General features: G+C 46.3%; 1 protein-coding gene across 4 annotated transcripts in view; it reads right to left on the bottom strand.

The window, feature by feature from the left end:
• The window catches only part of CHKA (choline kinase alpha), a 57,016-nt gene that overhangs the window by 27,557 nt on the left and 6,484 nt on the right, over nt 1-22,975 (bottom strand). For 3 of the 4 annotated variants that reach the window (XM_065937916.1, XM_065937917.1, XM_065937918.1), the window contains exon 2: nt 5,374-5,485. In XM_065937916.1, coding sequence (XP_065793988.1) covers nt 5,374-5,485 — 112 coding nt within the window. Of the gene's footprint in view, nt 1-5,373; nt 5,486-8,287; nt 8,307-22,975 lie in introns of those variants that run through there. The other variant, XM_065937920.1, reaches the window with a different exon arrangement.

Raw genomic sequence — 22,975 nt, forward strand, 5'->3', positions numbered from 1 at the left:
ATCTCAATTACTGTAGCTTCTTAAGCAAAGCACAAACTGTAGCTGGTGCTACTTAACAAAAGCATTACAACTTTGCTTTTTTAAAAACATTTCTTGAAACCAAGAACTGAAAGAAAGAAACGAAAGCTGTAGAGAAGGCTCCCACTTCGGAGGACTCATACTATACCGTGAACCGTGTCTGTCACCTGGAAACCAGAGTGCTCCAGGCACGATCGCAGGGGCAGCCTGCAGCAGAGAACACATGCATATACAGCTAAAGTCGTACATTCCCCACGCCCCTCACGCCACCCAACACAGGACACTCCTTCCCAGGGGGCGGGCTGCAGTCACACCAGCGTTCCAGGGGCCAGACGTGTGTCCTGGCTTCATGCTGTAAACCCCACACATTTAAGACCAGCAAGACAAAAGACACTTTCATATGTCAAAATTAGACAAAGTAGCCTGTGGTTTATTCCGTTATCAAAAGAAGGCACCAAAGCAGGTATGGAAGGTGGTACCACGGTAGGGGGTAATTTGGCAACTGCCTTTGGAGAGGATTCATGGAAGAAATGCCAAGTGAGACCAAATGGGAGCACGCAATACTAGAAAGATGCTTCACTTCCGGGAGGAAGGTTTTGACTGCTTTACAAGAGATATAATTACACCATGCTCAACACAGAAGGGGAGTTTTTAAACGTAGAGTAAATTAGGTCACAATGATCTAAAACAATGAGAAAAAAAAAATCCAATGCGCCGTGTTCATCCGGCGGGAACGTGCGCCCAGCCACTGGGGACTGGGCTGGGCTCTGTGTGAAGTGGGGCGGCCACCCCGTCTCGGCTCCAGAGCCAAGTGCTGCTCGCAGGTAGCTTCTCGGGGGGGCCAGCGGTTTACTGCTGACTACCTGTGGGCGGCTCCGGACTTTATCGTGCCTGAATTTTCAATTAAGCTGGGGTTAAGACAGGGGCGGTGACTTTGGGTTTTCTGGATTCAAAAAAGACTCTGCCCCAGACAGTGCTCTTTGAGTCCCTGAGACATATCTGCGTTGTGCCTTGATGCCTCTCATTTTATTATGGTTAGTACTCCAACAAGCACGAGTATTAGCCTTCTATTACTCAGAGAACAAAAACAAAAGTTCCCCAGACAACACTCAAGAGACCTAGGGTGTGTTACAAATGTCCAGGCCTGTGAGGCCGCTGGGAAAGGCCAGGCCGAACCTCTCCATTCATGCAGAGAAGGGGCCGGCTCCACACAGTCACTGTTCTGACGGAGGCGGGGACAAAGCCTCCTGAGACTTCCACCCACTGGCACAGGTCACATTGAAGGAACAATACGTACTGACATTTGTGTCTTCCACAATTCATGATAAATAAGCAAACTGGTTATTTGTAATCAGCCAAACTCGCTTCTGGGAAAAGGCTGCTGCTGGACGATGCAGAGCGCATGTTCCTTCCCAGAAACCAGAAAGGAAAAAAAATCATGTTACATTGGCAGCTGACGTCATCAGTTCAAGCTCTCTTCTAGCAATTATACCTCTTCCCACAATGGCAAAGACTAAACCAGGACTTCTCAAGGCTTCTACCCAGCTATCCTACCTGCTTTAGTTATGGTCGATTTTACGGTTAATTTCAGTTTCCATCGTCTATCCAGCTAAGGAGGATAACCTCCTTTTCATTAAAGTTAGAGCTGGCCCATGGGAAATAGACACTACATTCCACTGACCTACACTGTTTGAAGATCAGACCAGTATTTTTATGTTTAATAATCTCCTACAAACAATATTGTGTGCTGTGCCAGTTTTTCAAGCTGTGTGTGTCTGATCTTGTTTCATTCTCAAAAGGGCCCATTTTCCTCTTGTCCAATGCAGGACTTTCATGCGCCCCTAAAATTAACACGAATCCTGAACAGAACCTCCAGGGTGCAGCTGGGAAGTCTGCTTCTGATTCATCTCATGGAGAAAAGGGGGCTGGCAGAGACAGCTGTGTGGGGACAGAACTGTCGGCCTTAAACATGCCGGGAGGCTTCACCTTGGCCGTCTATTGTTTAGCCCATGGTGAGATGCACCAGAGAGCATCTCAGGGCTGCTATGGAAACAAGGTCAGACATCTCACAATACCAAGAGGAAGAATGAGAAAGTCGAGAAGCAACTAATTATTTTAAACCAAGTTACTTGTGAATGACTGTAAATGCAAATTTTAAAAGTACTATTGAATATTTGATTCTCACAGAGGTAAAAAGTCCCAGAGCTGAAAACAAGGAGGAGAAAGGGAAAGAAGGGACGTGTGAAACTCAACCAGGCTCTCATGTTATTAAGCCAAACAGCTAAACATTGAGAAAATACTACATAAGCTGATCATCACATGCTGTCATGATTTGTCATGTTTCAAGGAAGGAGCTTATTCTAAAACCCAGCTTGAAGGATGTGAAAACTGCATTTATATGGCCAATGCAGGAAATACCATAAATGCACACACATGTATAGGGACGTGTGTGTGCTTTCCTCTAAGGCAGAGCAAAAAATAAGGCAAGCATGACGTATGTGTTGTATGATATTTCTGTCTTTAATCCATGCATTCATGAAAGTAATGTGACTTATTATTCGGGTTTCATATTTGCTCAGCCACATCTCTTAATGAATGCAAATCCTGACAAGTTACTATCAATTCTGGCCATTTTTTTAGTTATGATGGGAATATAACCTGTAGACTATAAATACCCCTCCTCCCATAGGAGGCCAGATTCACCACAAAGAGGTGATCAGCAATATGACCCAGCAACAAAATAAGTAACAGACATTTTAAAATCTGACTTGAAAATAAGAGGAGAGGAAGAACTCACATTTGTGGTAAAATCCTGGCCCCATGCCGTGAAAGCCCAGCCTTTAAAGCACATGGCGCTGCACTTGGATGATATCCTACTGCCCGCTGAGTCTCCACCCCTGCTCCCCACTCCTCCTCCCTTACACAGAAGTCCCTGCTCAGAGACCCTGAGTTTCTCTCCCTCCTCGTGCTGCCCAAGTGTTCAATGGCCAGCAGTTGGCAAGGGCCATTAACATCTGAAACTCTTAACTGGCAGCAAGAGCCCCTGCCAAGCCCAGAACGTGGGAACCAAAAATATTTGAGGCTATAGGTTTCACAGTTTTTACTAAGTTCATACTTCAACCAAAAAAGTGTACTTGAACTAGGGGCTCAATCAAAAGTGTACTTGAACTTGAGTAATTAAGTAATTAACACCGAACCCCACCTAGAAAGCAAAGGAACAGGTCTTTTTCTAACAAAAGCAAGCCTGTTGTCTCATGAGTCAATTGTGAGGCCGTCAGACGCTTGCTCAGTACCCATCTCGTGAGCAACCTGTTTCCCTCTCTACCCGTGTGCTTTCAAGCATAGCTTCTGTGCTTCATCAGCAGATGCAGTTTTAGGAATGGAAACTGACAGCCTAGTAAAAATAGAACTGAGAAGCTAAATGCAGAGTGCTGCCCCCACCTCCCCCGTTAGAACTGCGTGTAGAACATGCTCTGATCCATTAGCTCAGTAAAAAGTCAAATTCATTTTAAGTGGCGTCCATTATTCTCTATTTTTCTATTGAGTTACCCAATAATCTTTCTTTCCCTCTAAAAATAAATAGGGACAGAGAATTCTGTTAAATTCTATTTCCAGACATGTCTATTGCACTTAAGTACTGTAATGTAATAATTCTAGACTGCTAAAATTTCAAAAAAGGTAGATATTAACTACAGATGATGAATCTTTATTTATTTGGGGAAAAGAAAATTTCGGGGTGCACGGGCTATGTTGCAGCTGGCTTTCTCTAAGTTGCCCATCCTTAACATGGCACGTTCTAGAGCCGTGCTGGCCAACACAGCAGTCACCAACTACACGGGACCGTGTCCATTTAAACGAAATAAAATTAAATAAAGTTTAAAACTCCATTCCATGGCTGCCCGTGCCACATTTCAAGCGCACCTAATGGCCACAGGAGGCTGGTGACCGGCGTCTGGACAGCATGGATCAGTGTATCACCCCCTCTGGACAGGGCTCCGGGACCCCATCTGGCCCAGGGGGAGCAGACAGTGCACGCTGAACACGCTCCTATTTAAGTTAAAACAGGAGCCTCAGGAATCAGAGGTAAGTAACAGTCTTACTGCCTGCGATTCCAGGAGGTGGACATTAAGGTATTTTTAAAGTGTTGCTTAAATGAAAGCATACAAAACAAATGAGCCGAAATGGGACTTCACTGTTACAGAAAGTCCTCGGGGGGAAAATGGCTGAAAGTTGATTTCATTAAAAGACCAAAAGGACGTAAATTGAGTATTTCAAGAACTTCTCTGAGACTGCAACTTGATTAAATAAAAAAACTGAACCACAGGGTCAGCGGGCAGAGCCGGGTGTCAGTCACTGTGAGAACCCACCTCCACGGCAGATCAGGCTTCCTCAGATGTGCGGGGCTGGTTTCCAACCTCAGACCCTCACCCTCTGAGCCTGACAAGCCTAAGGGGAAGCTACCCAATGGGAAGGTTTGGTCACATCATGACAACTTTTTAAGTGAGTCAACACCCAGAATGGCAACTTTATTATTTCCAAACATATAATCAATTATCACAGGTAATGGACATGACCTGCTTTTTAGACTGAGCTGAGAGAGACTAGTCTTAGAAAAAAAAAACTAAGTGAGAAATCTAATTTTCCATTTCATGAGGATCAAAACGGGCCCTTCCGAGGAAGATTTAAATGGATATAAAAATTCTGCCATTGCAATATACACACATTTATATGTGTGTTCAGTAAAATGATAAATTCATGTATAGGTTTTTTTTTTTTAATCCAGACATTTGGGATATAATTGGTTAAGACAATTCAACAAATAAGGTACTTTAACTGAATGTTAGATTCAATTATTTAAGTCATATAAAAATTCAGAAAGGTTAAAAATCTAACAAACTCGAAGTTTTAAAATAAATCTCAAAGGGACGTACTTACTAAACTCAGCTTCACTGAGCCTGTTCCTTTGCACTGGGGTGATCCTGTAGCCCCTTTCTGACGATGCTAAACAAACCATACCTTCCCCACACTGGAACCTTACAACCTAAGTCTGAGCTGAAAATTCCAGTGTGGGGAAAATCCAGGCGTCATCAAAGCACTATTACAGATTCGACCAACACTGTACTTTTTCTGGACATAAAAGTGGTACTTGTACTAGTTGCTAACAAATAGTAAGACAGAATTCACTTGGAATAATAAAGGGAAAAACTCAGGGGTGCAGCCTGATTACAATAAAAGCCGCGTTTTTAAATAATTCCCACAACACCACTAACACGTCTTAAATCTCCTCCCGGGTAATCAGGCCAAGGGATGAGAACCGTGGCCAGGCCCCCCGCCCCGAGCAGCCAAGGGACTCACCATCTTCAGGATCGCCCCGTACAGCCGCAGGAGCACCTTCCGAGGCTCGTCTCCGACGGAGGCCAGGGTGTCGGGCAAGGAGCACTGGAACAACATGTTGCTGAGGCCACCTCTGTTGGAAACGAGAGCACCGTGAGCAGCAGAACCCGTGGCGAGCCAGGCCGCTCTTCTGGAGTAGCTGCGGGCAGGAGGTCGGCCCCCGCCCACGACACCTGGCCCGCCTGAGTCTCCATTCAGTCTCTCAGGGCACGCGGAACACAGGTGAACTCCACAGTCCTCAGATCAGTTCCACGTGCAAACTCCCCATCGGTCCTTCTAGGACAGCCACGAGGGAGGTTTTGGGTTTTTTTTAATTTATTTTAACTGAAGGATATTTATTTTAATTGGAGGAGAATTACTTTATAACATAGTGATAGCTTTTGACATACAGCGACATGAATTGGCCACAGGCATCCCTGTGCCCCCCACCCCCGCATTCGGAACCCCACCCCATCCCTCTAGACTGTTCCAGAGCACCGGCTTTAGGTGCCCTGCTTCATGCATTGAACGTGCACTGGTCAGCTGTTTTATATATGGTAATGTATATGTTTCAATGTTCTTTTCTCAAATCATCCCACCCTCACCTTCTCCCACTGAAGCCAAAAGTCTGTTATTTACGGCTGTGTCTCCTTCGCTGCCCTGCACGTAGGACCATCAGTACCATCTTCCTAAATTCCATATATATGTGTTAATATACAGTATTTGTCTCTCTCTTCCTGCCTCACTTCACTCTGTATAACAGGCTGCAGGTTCATCCACCTCATTAGAACGGCTTTTAATTGCATGTAGCATCTGCCTAAGAGAGGGGCAAGGAGACCCTCCTCAGCCCTGGAAACTGGGGGTAGGGGTATCTCAGATGTATCCCTTCCAGTCCATGTTCATCTGTGACCCCAAATTTCCATCCTGTTCCCATCACTGCTGAGTTAAAATCTTGGAGCCATTCCCCACCCCCCCCCACCCCCCCGCCGGGCTTTCCACTTGAAGTTGCAAGATCCACCCCTTCTCAACCAGATTTGACTAACAGCTGTTTCAAACAACTTGCAACATTAAGAATTATTGGAGCTCTCAGAGGCAAGGGGAGATCTCAACAAAACCAACTGACTACCACACACAAGGCTACCGCAGACTGACTACCGCAGACAAGGAACACGTTACAAGGGACACTTAACAGGAAAGTGTAGCCTTGGGGACTAATCACCTGCCTGGGTCGGAAATGATTAGTTAGTGAAGATACTGGAGACTTAAATGAAGGAACACAAACCACTGTGCAGTTAGGAACTCAAGACCCCAGGCACCTCAACTGTAGCAGGCTTCAGAGTCCAGTCAACAGATCGCGAAGAGCTATCACCTAAGCGAAGCACGATGCTGGAAGCTCAGATAACACAACTGCCTCGAGAAACTTCCACTCCAGGGAAGCAAGCAGACACAAAACTATAAGAGAGATTGCAAAATCGCAGGACAGTGTCTAAACCAGATGCTCAGCGAACCCTGGCCTACACCTGCCCGTCAGATGCAGCTGCATCACACAGCAATGCTGAACCTGTGCGACTTCTGGAGACAAAGTTATGAGCCAGTTGCAGCACGGCTTTCTCGAACAGCAGCCCCCAGTCCAGAGCCAGCTGCCTCTCTCCCTGTCCTATCCACCAACAGTCCAGGGAAACTATGCTCCCCAGGAGAGGCTGAAGCACAAGCCACAACTGAACCATCACTCGCCCAGACAGGGGTCACGGCACACAGTGGGAGGTACCACCAAGAACCAGTCCAAGAGAGAAAGTTCCGTTTGTGTGGAGGAGAGCGACAACTGGGAGAAGTTTTTATCTGGAGGTGTTACCGCTGCTGCACGAACGGTGGCCCAGAGTCGTGCCCAGCTCCGCTCCCGAGGTCTCTGCCCTTCCTGGGTTAGAGAGGCTGGGCCGTGCCCGGGGGCAGCCTGCCTCGCATCGGGACTGTACTTAGCAGCTGCCTCTGCAGCCGTCCAGGCCTGTGAGGCCAAGTGCCAGCACAGAGCGCGCAAAGGAAGGGTCTGAAACCAGCGCCGGACCCGCTCACAGGCTGGGCCCCTGCCCCGTCCATCCTGCGGTGTGCACCAGCTGCCAGGTCGGTTCTGCGATGATGCTGGCGTCTTCGGGGACACCCCTCCGTGAGCAGCGGCTCCCGCGTCACCAGGTTCTGGCGGCAGGCAGACCTGCCCACGTGCTGTGGTACCAACCCGCCCGCTCCCGTGCTCACTTCTTTGGGCAACCCCAGCACCATCTTGTGGTCCCCCCAGGGTACCAGCCCAGAGGTCAGGGCCCCCACAGCCTAGCAATGCCCTCGGAGGTCAGGGTCCCAACTCTGCGGGCCCCTCCTCTCAGCTCCCAGGTTCTGATCACTCTTCCCTCGTTTCCCCAGCCCCAGGAGTCTGCCCCTGCACACGCAGTGCTCCTCATCGTACTCACTTGTGCTCCCTTATTTGCTTTTCTGGTTCTCCTCCACCTGTTCACCCAATTTCCTATATTAAATGCTCTAGGTTTGCGGAAGTTAAGTGTTGTTCCCATTTTCTTGCCGGGATCCTGACTAGCACACGTGGCCAGAGCTGTAGCGACTTCTTAAACCATGAGGTTAAGGGCCACATCCCAGGAACGGCGCGGCCATCAGCCGCGAGGAGTGCATGTCCCCACTGAGCCCGGGAAGCTGCCGCACCGGCTCAGCCTGGTGACTCCCGGGCCTCTTCCCTGCAAGAGGGAGGCGAATTTCTAGGTGTTTTAAGCCACTGTGGCTCTGGGGTCCTCTGTCACAAGCAGCTAAGCCCAACACTAACGGATACCACCTGCCACCTCACCCACTGACTCCTGTTCTTCCAGTCAAAACTCCTCACTCTTCTCTATCTACCTACCTACTATTTAAAACCAAGCTGAAGTCCATGCTCCTCAGGAAGCTTTTGCTATCTTCTTGCTAGCTCCTTGAAGGCAGGGGTCATGTCTAGCTTCAATTCTCCAGGCCCACAGCCCCCAAGGGAAGACGCTAGACACCTTCTGAAAACTACAAGGCCCGTGGCACTCTTCCTTCACCGGTCTCCTCCCCGTTACATCATAACTGACCATCCTACACTGTCCTCTAACAGGCTGCCGGGTTAGTCCCGGCTATCTAATTGAGACTGAAAGCTCCCCCAGGGACAGTCCCTTTCTCCTGAGGGCGGGCGTCATTTAAGGGAAAAACCACAGGCTTCCGGGTCAGGGAGCCAGGGTTTCAAATCCCAGTTCTGCACTGTGAGACCTCGGGCACAGCGCTAAAGCTCTCTGACTCACAAAAATCCACTGCTCGGTCAATGTAGTCACCGCAGCAGGCAGGGTCACGGAGCCCGGGGACTGCGATGCTCCGAGTATCCGACACGGCGGGACCATCTCAGCCTCCCGACAACCTCAGGGCGGCCGCTGGGCTGCCCGCATCGCACGCAGGACGAAGTGGAGGTGCAAGGAAGGAGGTGGCCGAGCCAGGAGGAAGGCAGGCGTCGGGCGCGAGTTCGGGGTTTCACTCTGACGCTGAGAGAGGTGGGAGACAGGCCTGGAGGGCGCCGCACACCACGCCGGACACACGGCAGGTCTGGGCACCCCCGGGGGTCACAGGAGCATGACGTCAGAACGGGTCTGCAGAAGCCTTGCGTAAGACAAATGACTGCTCCTGTGGTCACACATGACCACAAACTTTGTGGCTTTAAACAGCACACATTCATTGTCTTACAGTTCCGGAGGTCAGATGCCTGAAAACAGGTCTCACAGGGCTAAAATCAAGGAGTCAGCAGGGCTAGACATCAACAGGACATATCACCTTCCAGGAAACACAAAACATAGCTGAAACAGATCTGGAGTGGCAGGAGTCACGGGTTCGATCCCTGGGTTGGGAAGATCCCCTGGAGAAGAAATGGCAACCCACTCCAGCATTCTTGCCTGGAGAATTCCACGAACGGAGGAGCCTAGCTCCTCTCCACGGCAGAGGAGTCTACAGTCCACAGGGCAGCAAAAGAGTCGGACAAGACTTAACGACTGAACAACAGCAACAAATGAATTTCAAATAGGGGTCACCGGCTGGGTCAGGAGTCCGTGTTTAACAGGCACGAAGGTTCAGTTTAGGAAGATGAAAACATTCTTGTGATGAATGGTGGTGACAGTTGAACAACAATTGACTGACTTAATGCCACTAAACTCTACACGTAAAAATGGCTAAGATGGTAAATGTTATAAGGGGACGACAGACGACAAGATGGTTGGATGGCATCACCGACTCAATGGACATGAGTTTGAGCAAACTCCCAGAGATGGTGAAAGACAGGGAAGCCAGGTGTGCTGCGGTCCATGGGGTTGCAAAGAGTCACACGTGACTGGGTGACTGAACACCACCACCATGTACATTTTACCTAATTTTTAAAAAAGGAGTGAAGTCCGGACACACATGCTACAACACAGATGAACCTTAAAAACATGCTCCACGAAAGAAGCTAGCACAAAAGACCACATACTATGATTCTATTCATACGCAAGGCCCAGAACAGGAAACCTATAGAGTGGGTGCCTAGGGCGAGGGTAAAAGGGGTCTGAAGGGGCCTGGGTTTCCTTTTGAGGTGAGGAAATGCTCTAAAATTGATTGTGGTGATGGCTGCATAAACCCATGGACATATTCAAAACCATACACTAAAAACCACTGAATCTATCATTTAAGTGGGTGAGTTATATGATATGTGAACTGTATCTCAATAAAGGTGTTTTAGGGGAAAAAAAAAAGAACTTTTTTCCTACGTAATGATTTTTTCAGAACCAAGTAAATTGGAATGTGCTTCCACATAAACATTTCACAGATGTAAATAAGTCATTTTAAAGAATATTTTCAACAGCTTATTTAAAGAAAAGCAATCACGCAGTATCTGGGAGCCTCTATAAGGGACTATTTTCCCAGGAGTCTGATATTCAGAATATCAGTCCTAAATATTCATTGGAAGGACTGACGCTGAAGCTGAAGCTCCAATACTTTGGCCACCTGATGTGACGAACTGACTGACTGGAAAAGACCCTGATGCTGGGAAAGATTGAAGGCAGGTGGAGAAGGGGACGACAGAGGACAAGATGGTTGGATGGCATCACCGACCCGATGGACATGAGTTTGAGCAGACTCCGGGCGTTGGTGATGGACAGGGAGGCCTGGCGTGCTGCAGTCCATGGAGTCACAAAGAGTCAGACATGACTGAGTGACTGGACTGAACTGAACTTCCCAGGAGGCAAGCTGGCTGTGCACCTCAGTTCAGGGAGCCCAGAAAGACAGGAGAAAAGGCAGACTCAGAGACAGGCTGGCCCAGCAGCCTCCACCTTCCATCACGAGGGCCCGCCACGTCCAGTCCTGGCCACCACGGGCGTCTGGCTGCCAAGCAACAGGACCGGCATGACATCAGCTAAAAGCCCTAGTTTTCCTTCCTGTCACATACTCTCCAAGGCTCAGTTCACAGCGAGAGCAAACAGATGAGCTACTGTTCTACGCTGTGTAACTCAATTCAAAGTTTATCCTTGGACTCCCGAAGAAGACAGGCAGGCCGGCCTGGCCAGAAACAGGCCCACAACCTGGAAATCCTTCATCTCTTATATTTTCTGTAGCCTCGTGCTCAACATGCTCTAGTGGGAGGAAGGAAACCATTGATGATTTTGTGTGTGTGTGTGACAATCAGATGAAACCCTGACAGGCCACAAAAATGGCAGCAGAAATACAACAGCTCATTTACCAAAACCCCAGGAACACTGGAGGACTCCAGAGAAGTCTGAAACCCACGCTTTTTGTCGTGTGGCAGAAGCGCTTTATAATAAACATATCTGTCATAATTTAATTTAGGAGGTAACAGAGATACTTACATAAGCAAAATATCAAAGAAAATGAAAATAACACCTTTATTTCATATTCAACACACATAAGTAAGTAAGCAAGCCATGGCAGATAGGATGCTGAAAAGAGAGGTCCCTGCGGTGGGAATTCTAACCAGCGCCCTGGGGATCCAGCTGAGTGTGGCCCCTAATCTCCACCCCACGGTCCCTCAAACAGCACCAACGGGACTGCCTTTACAGACTGCTGATCACACAGGAAAATCATTTCAATTTCTCTTGAAACTGATATTCAATTTCAACTGAAATATACAATTTCTCTATTTAATCTCTCTGGATATTATGAAGAATTAACTTACGGGCTTCCCTGGTGGCTCAGTGGTAAAGCGTCTGCCTGCCAGTGCAGGAGACAGGGGTTTGGTCCCTGATCTGGAAGATCCCACGGCCGCAGAGGAAATAAGCGCATGCACCACAACCACTCAGCCCGTGCTCTAGAGCTGCAGCTACTGAGCCTGTGTGCGGCAACTCCTGGAGCTCCTGCACCTGGAGCCCGCGCTCCGCCAGAGAAGCCCCTGCAGTGAGAAACCCGAGCGCCCAGGCTCCCTGCAACTGGAGAAAAGCCCTTGCAGCAACAAAGACCCCGCAGGGCCAGAAATAAATGAATAAAATAAACTCAAAAAAGAAAAAAGGGTAAGAGCCAGTCAACAATGTTAAAAAAAGAATTAACTTACAATTAAGAATAATTTGATGTGTCAAATAACAATACACATAGAACATAAAGGATATCTGAAAAAAAAAAATGCAGAAACAAAATGAGGAACACATCCCTAACTGAAGACCCAAACGGCTACCTGGATCACATGCTGAAGAAAATGAGTTTGTGATCACAGAGCCACAAAGCGGTCACTTGGGAGAGCTTCGATGCTTCCGGCACCTTCAACGTCACTTACACACAAGTGACAAAGAACCTGCATGACCCAGGCATAGCTTTTAAAACTCAAATAAGTTTATCAGTTTATTAGTTGTTGAAGCAACTAAAGTAGGCTATTTTAACATGCATTAAACATTTTTTGACTTTCAGACTTTAAAATCTAGGTTCCAAAAATTTCTGTGTACAAGGATCTGAAAGACCTTCCCAAAATAAAAAAGGTAACTTCTTGCTCAAATTCTATTATTCAAATATTACCAGTTTGAATACTGTGGTATATATTTTTTCTTGTCATTTTCCCAAGCTCTTTTTCCCAGTTTCTTTCTATTAAAGTTGGAATCATGGTGCATATACTGTTCTGTTAAGTTGCTTTTCCACTTCTATTATGAGCATTTTCCATCAATTCATAATTGTTAATCATGCACAGAATTTCACCTTCAAGACACAGCATGGTTTAACCACTGCCTAGTGCTAAAGATAAAGAGTTTTTCCATTACTTTAACTTCTATACACAACCCTATAAAATGCATACCTATATGTCAACCTTTATGCACAATCTGAGGAGATCCTTTAAAGCTGGGTTTTCTGGGCCAAAGGGTGCTACCATTTTAAAATTTCCTGATGGCTGCTGTCAAGGTGTCCCAGAAAAGAGCCCCACCAGGTCACTCTTCACCCATCAGTGGTGTCAGAACTCCTGTCTCATAGCTAGATGGACCTGTTTTTTTTTTAATTAAAACCTGATATAGCAGAATGTAATTTTTTTAAACATTAAATTGCTAGTGAAGATAAGGAAATTTTTTAATGCTTCAAGATATATATAAAGTTAACACATGGGTGTAATTTTTTTAAACATTAAATTGCTAGTGAAGATAAGGAAATTTTTTAATGCTTCAAGATATATATAAAGTTAACACATGGCATGAAATATGTTAAAGTTAAAAAAATACTGCAAAGGGAATATTTGTAAGTACAACAATATGGGAAAAGAAAAATCATTAATTCAAGTAAACTATGAAACATACTGAAAGTTAGCCAATTTAAAGGGATTTCTTGAAACATCTTATGATCTAAATCATAAATAACTTCCCCCTAAACTGATAAACATCAATTCATTACTCCCCTCAAAGTCATACAATTATGAAATCATTGAGAAAAGAAAACTGGAAAATGTAAAACAGTAGATAATCTAAAAACGTAGTTGATCCAAAAATGGATCAAAGAAACGGTGTCTCAACAGGCAGCATAGTGATTAGAACTGACTTTAAAAGAACCAAGACCAATTCCACAGAAACAGTGCGAAACAAAAGCCCCATGAAACTAAGACCTGGCATCTGATGATACTTACTCTCAAGGTTTCTCATAGCAGGAACTATCATTATGCTTCCCTGATGTGAAAGGTCTTCTTAAAACAGAAGACTAGATGAACCAGTTCCATTTGGTTAAATTGGAACCAAAATGTTTCAAAACATACAGGATTATTAAACCCCCTATTACAAGTACATCTGTCACACAAAATGCTCGAACAGTTTAGCACTTACACCAAACACACAGATTATGGAAGATTTCAAAAGTCTGCTCTAATGATCAGACTCATTTCAGAATGAAACAAGCAAATTTTAACATCAATGTAAAATGGTGGTTATCTCTGGACAAAGGAAAGGAACCTGAGGCCAATTTGGCAAAAAGTTCAGATTTGATAAAGCTACTTTATTCTTTTTAAAATTTTGCTCTTTACTACTTTACAAATGTAATTTTTAAGAAAGAGAACTTATCTTGCATAAAAATTCATGGCATCTACAACACAATCACCAGCATATGCTATAATGAACTCTTCTCAAAAATCAGTTGGCAATTTAGCATATGTATAAAACCAAGATCACCGGTAGTAAGGGGGAAAGAAGGTGCTGGTGAAGAATCACAATGGGTCAAAGCAATGGCCTCTCAATCTCAACAGGGGTATCTGTGGGGGTCCATGGGGATCCTCTGACATAGGCCTCAAAAAATCAGTGCATGCTGCTGTGGGTGCTAGGTCGCTTCAGTTGTATCCGCCTCTGTGTGACCCCGTGGACTATAGCCTGCCAGGCTCCTCTGTCCATGGGATTTCCCAAGCAAACACTGGAGTGGGCTGCTGTGCCCACCTCCAGGGGATTTTCCTGACCCAGGGATTGAACCTGCATCTCTTCCATCTACTGCACTGGCAGGGGGGTTCTTAACCACTAGTATCAGCTGGGAACATCTTCAAAAAGTTAAACACTGAGTTACTGAGTGATCCAGCAATTCCACTCCTACACATACACCTAGGATAAATGAAAACATATGTTCTCACAAACACTGTACACAGAATTTTGTAACAGCCCCCAAAAGAGAAAGAACCCAGATGTCCATCAGTTACTGAATGAATAAACAAACTTTGGTATATCATGTAACGGAATATTACTCAGCCACAAAAAGGAATGAAGTACCAATATACGCTACAACAAGGATAAACCTAGAAAACATTATACTAAGTGAAAGAAACTGTCACCAGAGGCCACACATACTGTACGATTCCATCTACATGAGACGTCCAGAAGAGGCAAATCCATAAAAACCAGTCAGTCAGTGGTTGTCAAACTAGGGAGAGGGGAGGATGGGAGGAGATTGCTAATACAGTAGAGGGTCTCATTTTGAGATGATGAAAATGTCCTGGAAAAATCGCAGTGAATGCTGTATAACTGTAAAAATACTAAAAAACACTGAACTGTACCATTTAAGAGGATGAATTTCACACTGTGTGAGTTATATCCCAATAAAGCTATTATATTTTCCTTTTCTAAACCAGTGATAACTGGTTTATTAAGATCAACCATTCATTGATTTATCTGAAACTATGAATGACCATCCTCTTTAATATTAAGCTCCCTGTGTAGGATCTATGGCGATCACTATTCAATTAAAATCTGCTTCCAAGTACTGAACACTTTCAATGAAACTGCCAGAGCTTAGAGAAATCAAGCCCATGAAAAAGACGCCTCTGATTTTAGGATCTGGAGAAAGAAGTGCTACTAAGGGCTTTGGAATGAGAAAAGTTGCCAAGTTTCAGGAAACCTCTGTGGTTACGCTGGGTTTCCAGCTTCCCACACCTATCTTTAACTCTGTTCGGAGGTGGCCCCTGTCCCCCACCAGTTCCACCAGAAGTCCTTTCCTCCAGTCCTGCCGTGACTTCTTGCTTTCCTCCCCACGTGTCTTTTGAAGGCCTTTCCCTCACCACCCCTGCTCAGTTGAGGCCTGTCAGGGAGCGCCCTCACACAGAGCCTTCTCGGCCACAACCCACTCACCTTTCACAAGCCAGGTATCCAGGCCATTGTAAAAACTGTCAAGAGAAAACATTGCAGAATCAAGCCCAGGGAGGGAAGGTTGGCCAACACCTGCCTCCTCTGCCCTTTGCCTTCCTCCTGCTGACTGGCTCACTTCCATGTGCTCATAATCCCTGGACTTCTCCAAGTTTTAAAATTACGCTTTAGTAGCGACCACCTCTGCCCTGGGGGGCTTCTACAGAACTCTCTAATGCAGCGTCCTGAACTCCACCCCTGCGCTGCCAGGACAAATGTAGTGCAGGAAAACTCAGAGAGGAAGACTCGGAAGAAACGCAATTCCCACCAGCCTATGTGCACGGAAAACAATGAAATGCCACCACCATCGCTTCTGGTACTAATTACCACCATCACATGTGCGCCCAACAGAACCCGTAGCATCCCACCCACAATCCACAGACAAAGGTGACTCACAGAGCCGGCCTGGCTGCAGTTCTCATCGGTGAGACAGGGCCCCTGGCAAGGCCAGACACCCCCGCCTTCTCCACGTGGCGCGTCCACACGAACGCCACGTGGCCACGGACTGGGACAGCAGGCCTGGCAGAGGCTTCTCACCAACAGCAGCACGGGCTGGACCTGAGGGCGGACCTGTGCCTTGACTGGGTTTCTCACCTAAAAGACAGGACTCATCAGGACACGCAAACTCATCTGAGGTTCCTGCCAGACACCATATTCTCAGCATACTTTCGCACATACTTCACAAGCAGTAGGCAGTGTTGTAGAGAACTGCTTGTCACAAAAAAAAGTGGGCCAAAAATAGAGACAGGTGTATGTAATCGCTGCCAAAACTGAAGTGCATGCCTGAGGGGAACAGTGAAGCAACCATCACACTGTGTTACAACTGGCAAGGAGTCACCACCTGTTAACACTTTAACTTCTGGCAAGTTACTCAACCTCTCTGGGCCCCTGGGGTAAATACCACCTCCTTGAGGGACTTTTCTGGCAGTCCAGTGGTTAGGGCTCCGTGTTTCCACTGCAGGGGGCACAGGTTTGAGCCCTGGTCCAGGAAGGAGGATCCTGCCTGCCATGCAGCTTGGCCAAGAAAGAAAAAAAGAATAATACTTCTCCTGGAGGCCTGGTACTCAGGTTAACTGAGATAAGCACAACGACCATAACCTGGCAACAGTAGGCACTCAACGAATGGAATATTTTATTACCACGATTAACTTAAGAAAGCAGAAGTTTTAACTGTCCTGAAATCTTTAACTGTCCTGAAAAAAACCAAAATATTTCAATTAAAATATAACACTATATGGCTATTCAAGAGAATAAGACAGCTCAATAATTACCAACACAAAACAATCTCTAAAATACAGTGCTGCTTTTAGTGCAAAAAAGTGACCTACTGTGAGTATTAACATTAAAGGGAGGGGAAGTCAGGCATTCCCAGCCTCTGGCACATCGCAACTCTCGAGTCTGCTGGAGAAACAGGTAAACCCACACATGGTCTATGCCTGACGTCTCTCTGGAAGAACGGATAAAAGGAGGGACAATGCTTGCTTCTAGGGAGAGGCACTGGGGCCAGAGGTGGGAAAGACACCTTTCCGTAAAAATTTTTGAATTTTTAAACCAGTACACTGATTACCTGCTCAAAGATTTTTTTTTTAATATAATGAACAAAAATAATCTTTATTTTCTTTTTCCAACTGTCTTCTCTAATCACTGCACAAACAAAAAGAAGGGAGCTATCCCACTCAACTGAATTTCCTGGTTAATCACCAAGTCATATGAAGTACCATCCTAACCACAAGATAATCAGAGGTTAACAAATGAAATATTCTTGTGTAAAATCTATAAACCCTTCACACCTCCCCTTCATTCCTGCCTTAAATCTAGGGTGGCAAATACGAGGTACCTGTTAATGTTTCGAGCCCCTCATTGGTCTGCGGACCTCATCATGACATAAAACAACACTGAAGAGTCCCAGGAGGTAAGACACACACACAGAGGAGCTCAGATGTGAGCAGCTCCCAAGGCAGGCCAGGAAATGTTCTGAATTCTTAGTCTTGCTTTTTCTTATTTTCACACTTTCTCTTTAGAAAATTAAGGGAAATGTTTAGTAACTTTGGCTCCAGTTAACTGAAACTTTCCTGCTGATTTCCTTCCTCTAGTCACATAACAGATAAGACCCTGTGTTCGTTTCAGGATTTTTAGGCCCAAGCCTCATTGTCAGCCCTGAATTTCCTGGCAGAGTCCTTAAAAAAACCAAAGTATTTTTCGCTGATGGCACTCTATAATAATAATGATGAATTTGCTTCTTGGTGATTTTTCTAACCTTCAACTCGAGAGCCAGTTCTAGATTCAGCCAACTTGATTTTTTTCTGACTCGTCTTTTTCTACTTTAGCCCCACTGTTCCAGAACCTACAGCATAACCCTTTCCAACCGAAGACGACCATGTTACACAATAAAAGGGCTCGGGGAAATTTACATGCTACCTACACACAGGGCAAAGCCCCCAAACCTGGTAGGGCACAAACTTGATCGAGACCCCCTTAATTTGCTAACTGTTGTTGTTGTTCAGTCGCTGAGTCCTGTCCGACTCTGTGAGCCCATGGACTGCAGCACCCCAGGTTCCCTGTCCTTCACTAACTGCCGGCGTCTGCTCAAACTCATGTCCATCGAGTCGGTGATGCCACCCAACCGTCTTGTCCTGTCGCCTCCTTAGGTCCCTACATTTCAAACAGGCTACTGTCACATCTGGAGAAGGAAACGGCAACCCACTCCAGTATTCTCGTCTGGAAAATCCCATGGACTGAGCATCCTGGTAGGCTACAGTCCATGGGGTCGCAGAGTCGGACACGACTGAGCGACTTCACTTCACTGTCACATTTGGGATAAAGTACAATTCATTTCCAGACTTAATGGCAGTGGAGATTTTCAAGGAGGGAGAAGATGATGAACACGTCCCCACGTCCCCGCCATGAGGCCAATGAGGAAACACTGCTGACTTTTTATCAGCTCCCCACTTAGCGCACTGCTGCACTTTCCCCGGAGGCCAGAGGTGGCAGAAGCGCTCCCCACTCCACCACCGAGAGCCAGGAAACCTGACTGGAACACGGGGAAGCAAAGGAAAGTGGCTGCAGCCCCAGCAAGGGGAAAAGCCATCCTCCCAGCCCCCTGGTCCCTCTGAGGCTCATTCTCGAGGTGGACACCTGGCCCAGCCCGGCCCTCCTCGCTCCAGCCAAGAAGCTGCAGGGCCAAATGGCATCTTGCTTGCACGACTGTTTCAAAAACCTTCCCAACTCTTCACCCACGTTGTGAGAAAACACTGAAATTTGGTGGGGGGGGGGGGGGTTGTTTTTCAAGTATTGGCTGTTAAGACTGTCAGTCAAGTTTGGTTGCTCTGGGAAGTTCTCATAGATGGAAAATATCCCCCACATGCAGGAAGGAGGTCAAGTTTGAGTCCACGCTAAGCCCGTTAAGGTGGAAAGCCCAGCAGATCTGACTCACCCGCGCTGTGCGGTGAGTCACTCTGACGTGGCAGCAGGAAGCCGGTCTACGCGGGGCAGGCGCTGGGCACCTGAGAACGTCATGCCCGGAGCGGCGAGTACTCACTGGCGACAGGAAGTGGCTGGCACTGTTAAGTACAGTGATAAAGAGAATGCGGGGGAGGGCCTGCGTCCAGCATGTGGACTGTCCCAGAGAAACAATCTCTGAAAGTTCTGGAGTAAAATCAGCTCACTAGACAGCGGTTCACTAGGTAACACAGCTTCTGTTCTAGCAACGTGTGTTCAAGTAGCTTTACAAATGGCTTGGATCCTTTATCTGTAGACTTACCCAAGTCTTAATGAGGTATTTGTTTGATTCTACAACGTTCTACTTGGGGAAAATCCACGCTGTGGGGACACTACACTTTGGTGCAGTGCCCAGGGTCTTGCAATACGCCATTCCTAACGTCAAACATCCAGAGTGCATTCCTTTCCAATTTGTAAGTTTGAGGTAGAATACACATAACACACAGTTTGCCATCTGAGCTATTTGTGACTGTCCATTAGGTACATTCACACTGCTGTGAATCACCACCTTCCACCTCCACAGCTCTTGATCTCATAAAGCTGACCCCTTTAAACATGAACTCCCATTCCCCACCCCCAGTCCCTGGCACCCACCAGCATACTGTGTCCCCATGAACTTGACTCCTCTCGGGAACTCACAGCAGTGGTGTCAGGCAGTATTTGTCTTTTGGGGACTGGCTTATTTCACTTAGCATAACGTCCGCCAGGTTCACCATGCTGTAACATTTCAGCATCTCCTTTTTATCAAAGCTGGATAATATCTGATTGTATGTATATGCCACACTCTGCTCATCCATTCATCCATCAAAAACATCTATATATTTTTAATCACTTGTAAAAAGTCAGCTTAAATAATGAGAAACCCAAGATGCTGCCTGCTCCAGGGAAGCCTTTAATACAAAGGCTTACACTGCTAAACTGCAGTGGTTAGTTTCTGGTCTGCACCAAACCGACTGCACTCTGCTGAAAACCAAAAAGTTACTGAAACCTCTGCAAACTGTCCACAAGTTACCTGGTTCAAAACCCAGCACACACAGGACTTGGCCTCCCTAAGGCTCAGGGCCTGCACCCAGGGGCTGCAAAAGCACCATCTAAAAGTCAAGAGGACCTCACTCATGGTCCATTGCAGAGGGCACAAGCTGGATCCCCGGTTGGGGAACTAAGATCCCACATGCTGCACGGTGTGGCCAAAAGAAAAAAATGAAATAAAATTATAAAGAATAAAATAAATAAATGTCAAGATGACTAGAAAAAAGTTAACATCATAACCAATACCTAAGCAGAAAAAAGTATCCTAAGTCCATAGGGCTGTAAGCAGGGAAGATGGAAGACAGGATAATATTGAAACATATTTAGATGATATTTAAATTCCTGAACATCTAAGTATCTCAATTCCTAAATACCTGAATTTAGAACACAAACGGGGGGGGGGGGGTGGGGGGGCTAAGTGCACTTTTGAAAAATTTCTTCTAACCATCTAAAATTCAACTTGAACCAACCACAGCTCAGGGGGAAAAACCACTTCAGCTCCGTGACAGCACGGCTGTGCCATCATCGGGAGTAGGTGTCTGAGCGCCCAGCCGTCTCAGCACCGAGTCTGCGGGCACAGTTGAGGCAGAGACTTTGTCCCAGGTGGGCCACTTCAGCACGCTGCTCAGTAAAACAGTGTAATGGTGTCTAGTGCGGAATGACATCAGTCGGTTACCACAAACTGCAAAGCAAAGGTTAATTTTTTGGTGGGGAGGCCCACACTGCAGGGCACGCGGGATCTTGGTTCACTGACCAGGGACTGAACCCGTGTCCCCTGCAGTGGAAGTGCAAAAGCTCCTTTATTAAGGGTGTGCCGGGTGGAGAAAGCTCCGTCTTCAGCCCTCTACTCCAGGCTGCACACCCTCAGCCCCATCGCTACTGGGGGCACGAGAGGAAAGCGCCGCGCTGTGCGCTGTAGGACGTTCAGAACAGTGTCCCTGCCCTCTGCCCACCGGGTGCCAGGATCTCCACCACCACCATGAAACCGTGACAGTCAAAAGGTGTCCAGACATGACTAGGTGTCCTTCAGAAAGTATTCTGGAGACACCCATTTCAAGCCACCAACCTGAGCGCCCTTGGGACACAGCCCGCCTCTGCCTTCTCTTCCCACCTGCAAGGTCCCTCCCCCTCTCAGAGTGAATTCAGGGATGCTCTCACTTTCTCCACAAAGTGCTCACATCCCTTCCAGCCCACCCAGACCTCCCAGGCCTTACATTTTATTGTTTCATCACCAGCCCCTGGACTACTATGATACTGAACAACAAAAAAAGGGTTAGGCGCAGTGAGATGATTGAATGTTGATATACAGGGAGAAGGCAGTCCAGCTACAGATGCACAACAGGCTGATGGAAAGCTGAAGACGATGGCTGTCCTAGGGCGGTACAAGACTCCCTGCCAGTGGGCAGACGCTGAGATCAGGGAGGGGGGAGGTGGCCAGGGCTTCACTGGAGAAGAAAACCGGAAAGGACAGCATGGGCATCAGGGTCAGAGCTGAGCAAGCCAGAGACTAGACTGAAAAACACAACTAAGCAATTACAAGGTTACATGATACAAGGTTAATACACAAAAGTCAGTCTCCTTCCTATATATGAGCAATGAACAAGTAGAAACTGAAATTAAAAACATATTGTTTACATTAGCACTCCCCAAAACTAAAAACTGAGGTATAAACCTAATAAAATATGTACAAGATCTATATGAGGAAAACTACAAAATTCTAAAGAAAGACATCGAAGAAAAACTAAATACATGGAGACACGTCCCATGTCTGCAAAGAGTAAGACTCAATACTGTCAAGATGCCCATTCTTCCCTACTGGGCCTATATATTCATGCGATCCCAATAAAAATCCCATCAAGTTATTTTGCAGATGTCAGTAAACTGATTCTAAAGCTATATGGAGAAGCAAAAGACCTAGAATATCCAGCTTGATGTTAAAAAAGAACAAAGTCTAAGGACTAATCCTATCAGATTTCAAGACTACTACAAAGCTACGGTAATCAAGACTCTGTGATACTGGCAAAAAAAAAAAAAAAGACATACATATCAATGGAACAGCATGCAGAGCCTAGAACAGACGCACATAGTCAACTGATCTTGACAGAGAGCAAAGACAAAACTGTAGAGAAAGGACAGTCTTTTCAAAAATGGTGCTGGAACAACTGGACATCCACAAGCGAAAAATGAAACGTGGTCCAATGGTTAGGACTCTGAGCTTTTATTCCAGGGGGCATGGGTTCGATGCCTGGCTAGGGAACTAAGATCCCCCAAACCTCGAAGTCCAGCCAAAAGAAAAACGAACTCTAGATACAGACCTTATATCTTCACAAAAATTAACTCAAAATAGAGCATTCCCGGGTGGTCTAGTGGTTAGGATTTGACACTTTCACTGTCATGGGCCTGGGTTCAATCTCTGGTTGGGGATCTGAGATCCTGCAAGCTGTGCAGTGAGGTAAAAAAAAAAAGAACCTCAAATTGAATGACTGACCTAAATGTAAAATGCAAAACTATAAAACTAGGAAATCACACTGAAGAAAATCTAGAAGACCTTGGGCATGGTGATGAGGTTTTAGGTACAACTCCAAAGACAGGATCCATGAAAGAAATAATTCATAAGCTGGACTTCATTAAGATTAAACAATTCTCCTCTGCAAAAGGCACTATCCAGAGAATGTGAAAACAAAGCCACAAACTGGAAGAAAATATCTGCAAACGACAAATCTGATAAAGGTAGTACTCAGTCATTCAGTCATGTCTGGCTCTTTAAGACCCCACGGACTGTGGCCCGCCAGGCTCCTCTGTCCATGGATTTCCCACGCAAGAATATTGGAGTGGGTTGCCATTCCCTCCTCCAGGGGATCTTCCCAACTCAGGGATCGAACCCACATCTCTTGTGTCTC

The sequence above is a fragment of the Muntiacus reevesi genome, chromosome 5 (genome assembly GCF_963930625.1).
Source record: "Muntiacus reevesi chromosome 5, mMunRee1.1, whole genome shotgun sequence".
NCBI lineage: Eukaryota > Metazoa > Chordata > Mammalia > Artiodactyla > Cervidae > Muntiacus > Muntiacus reevesi.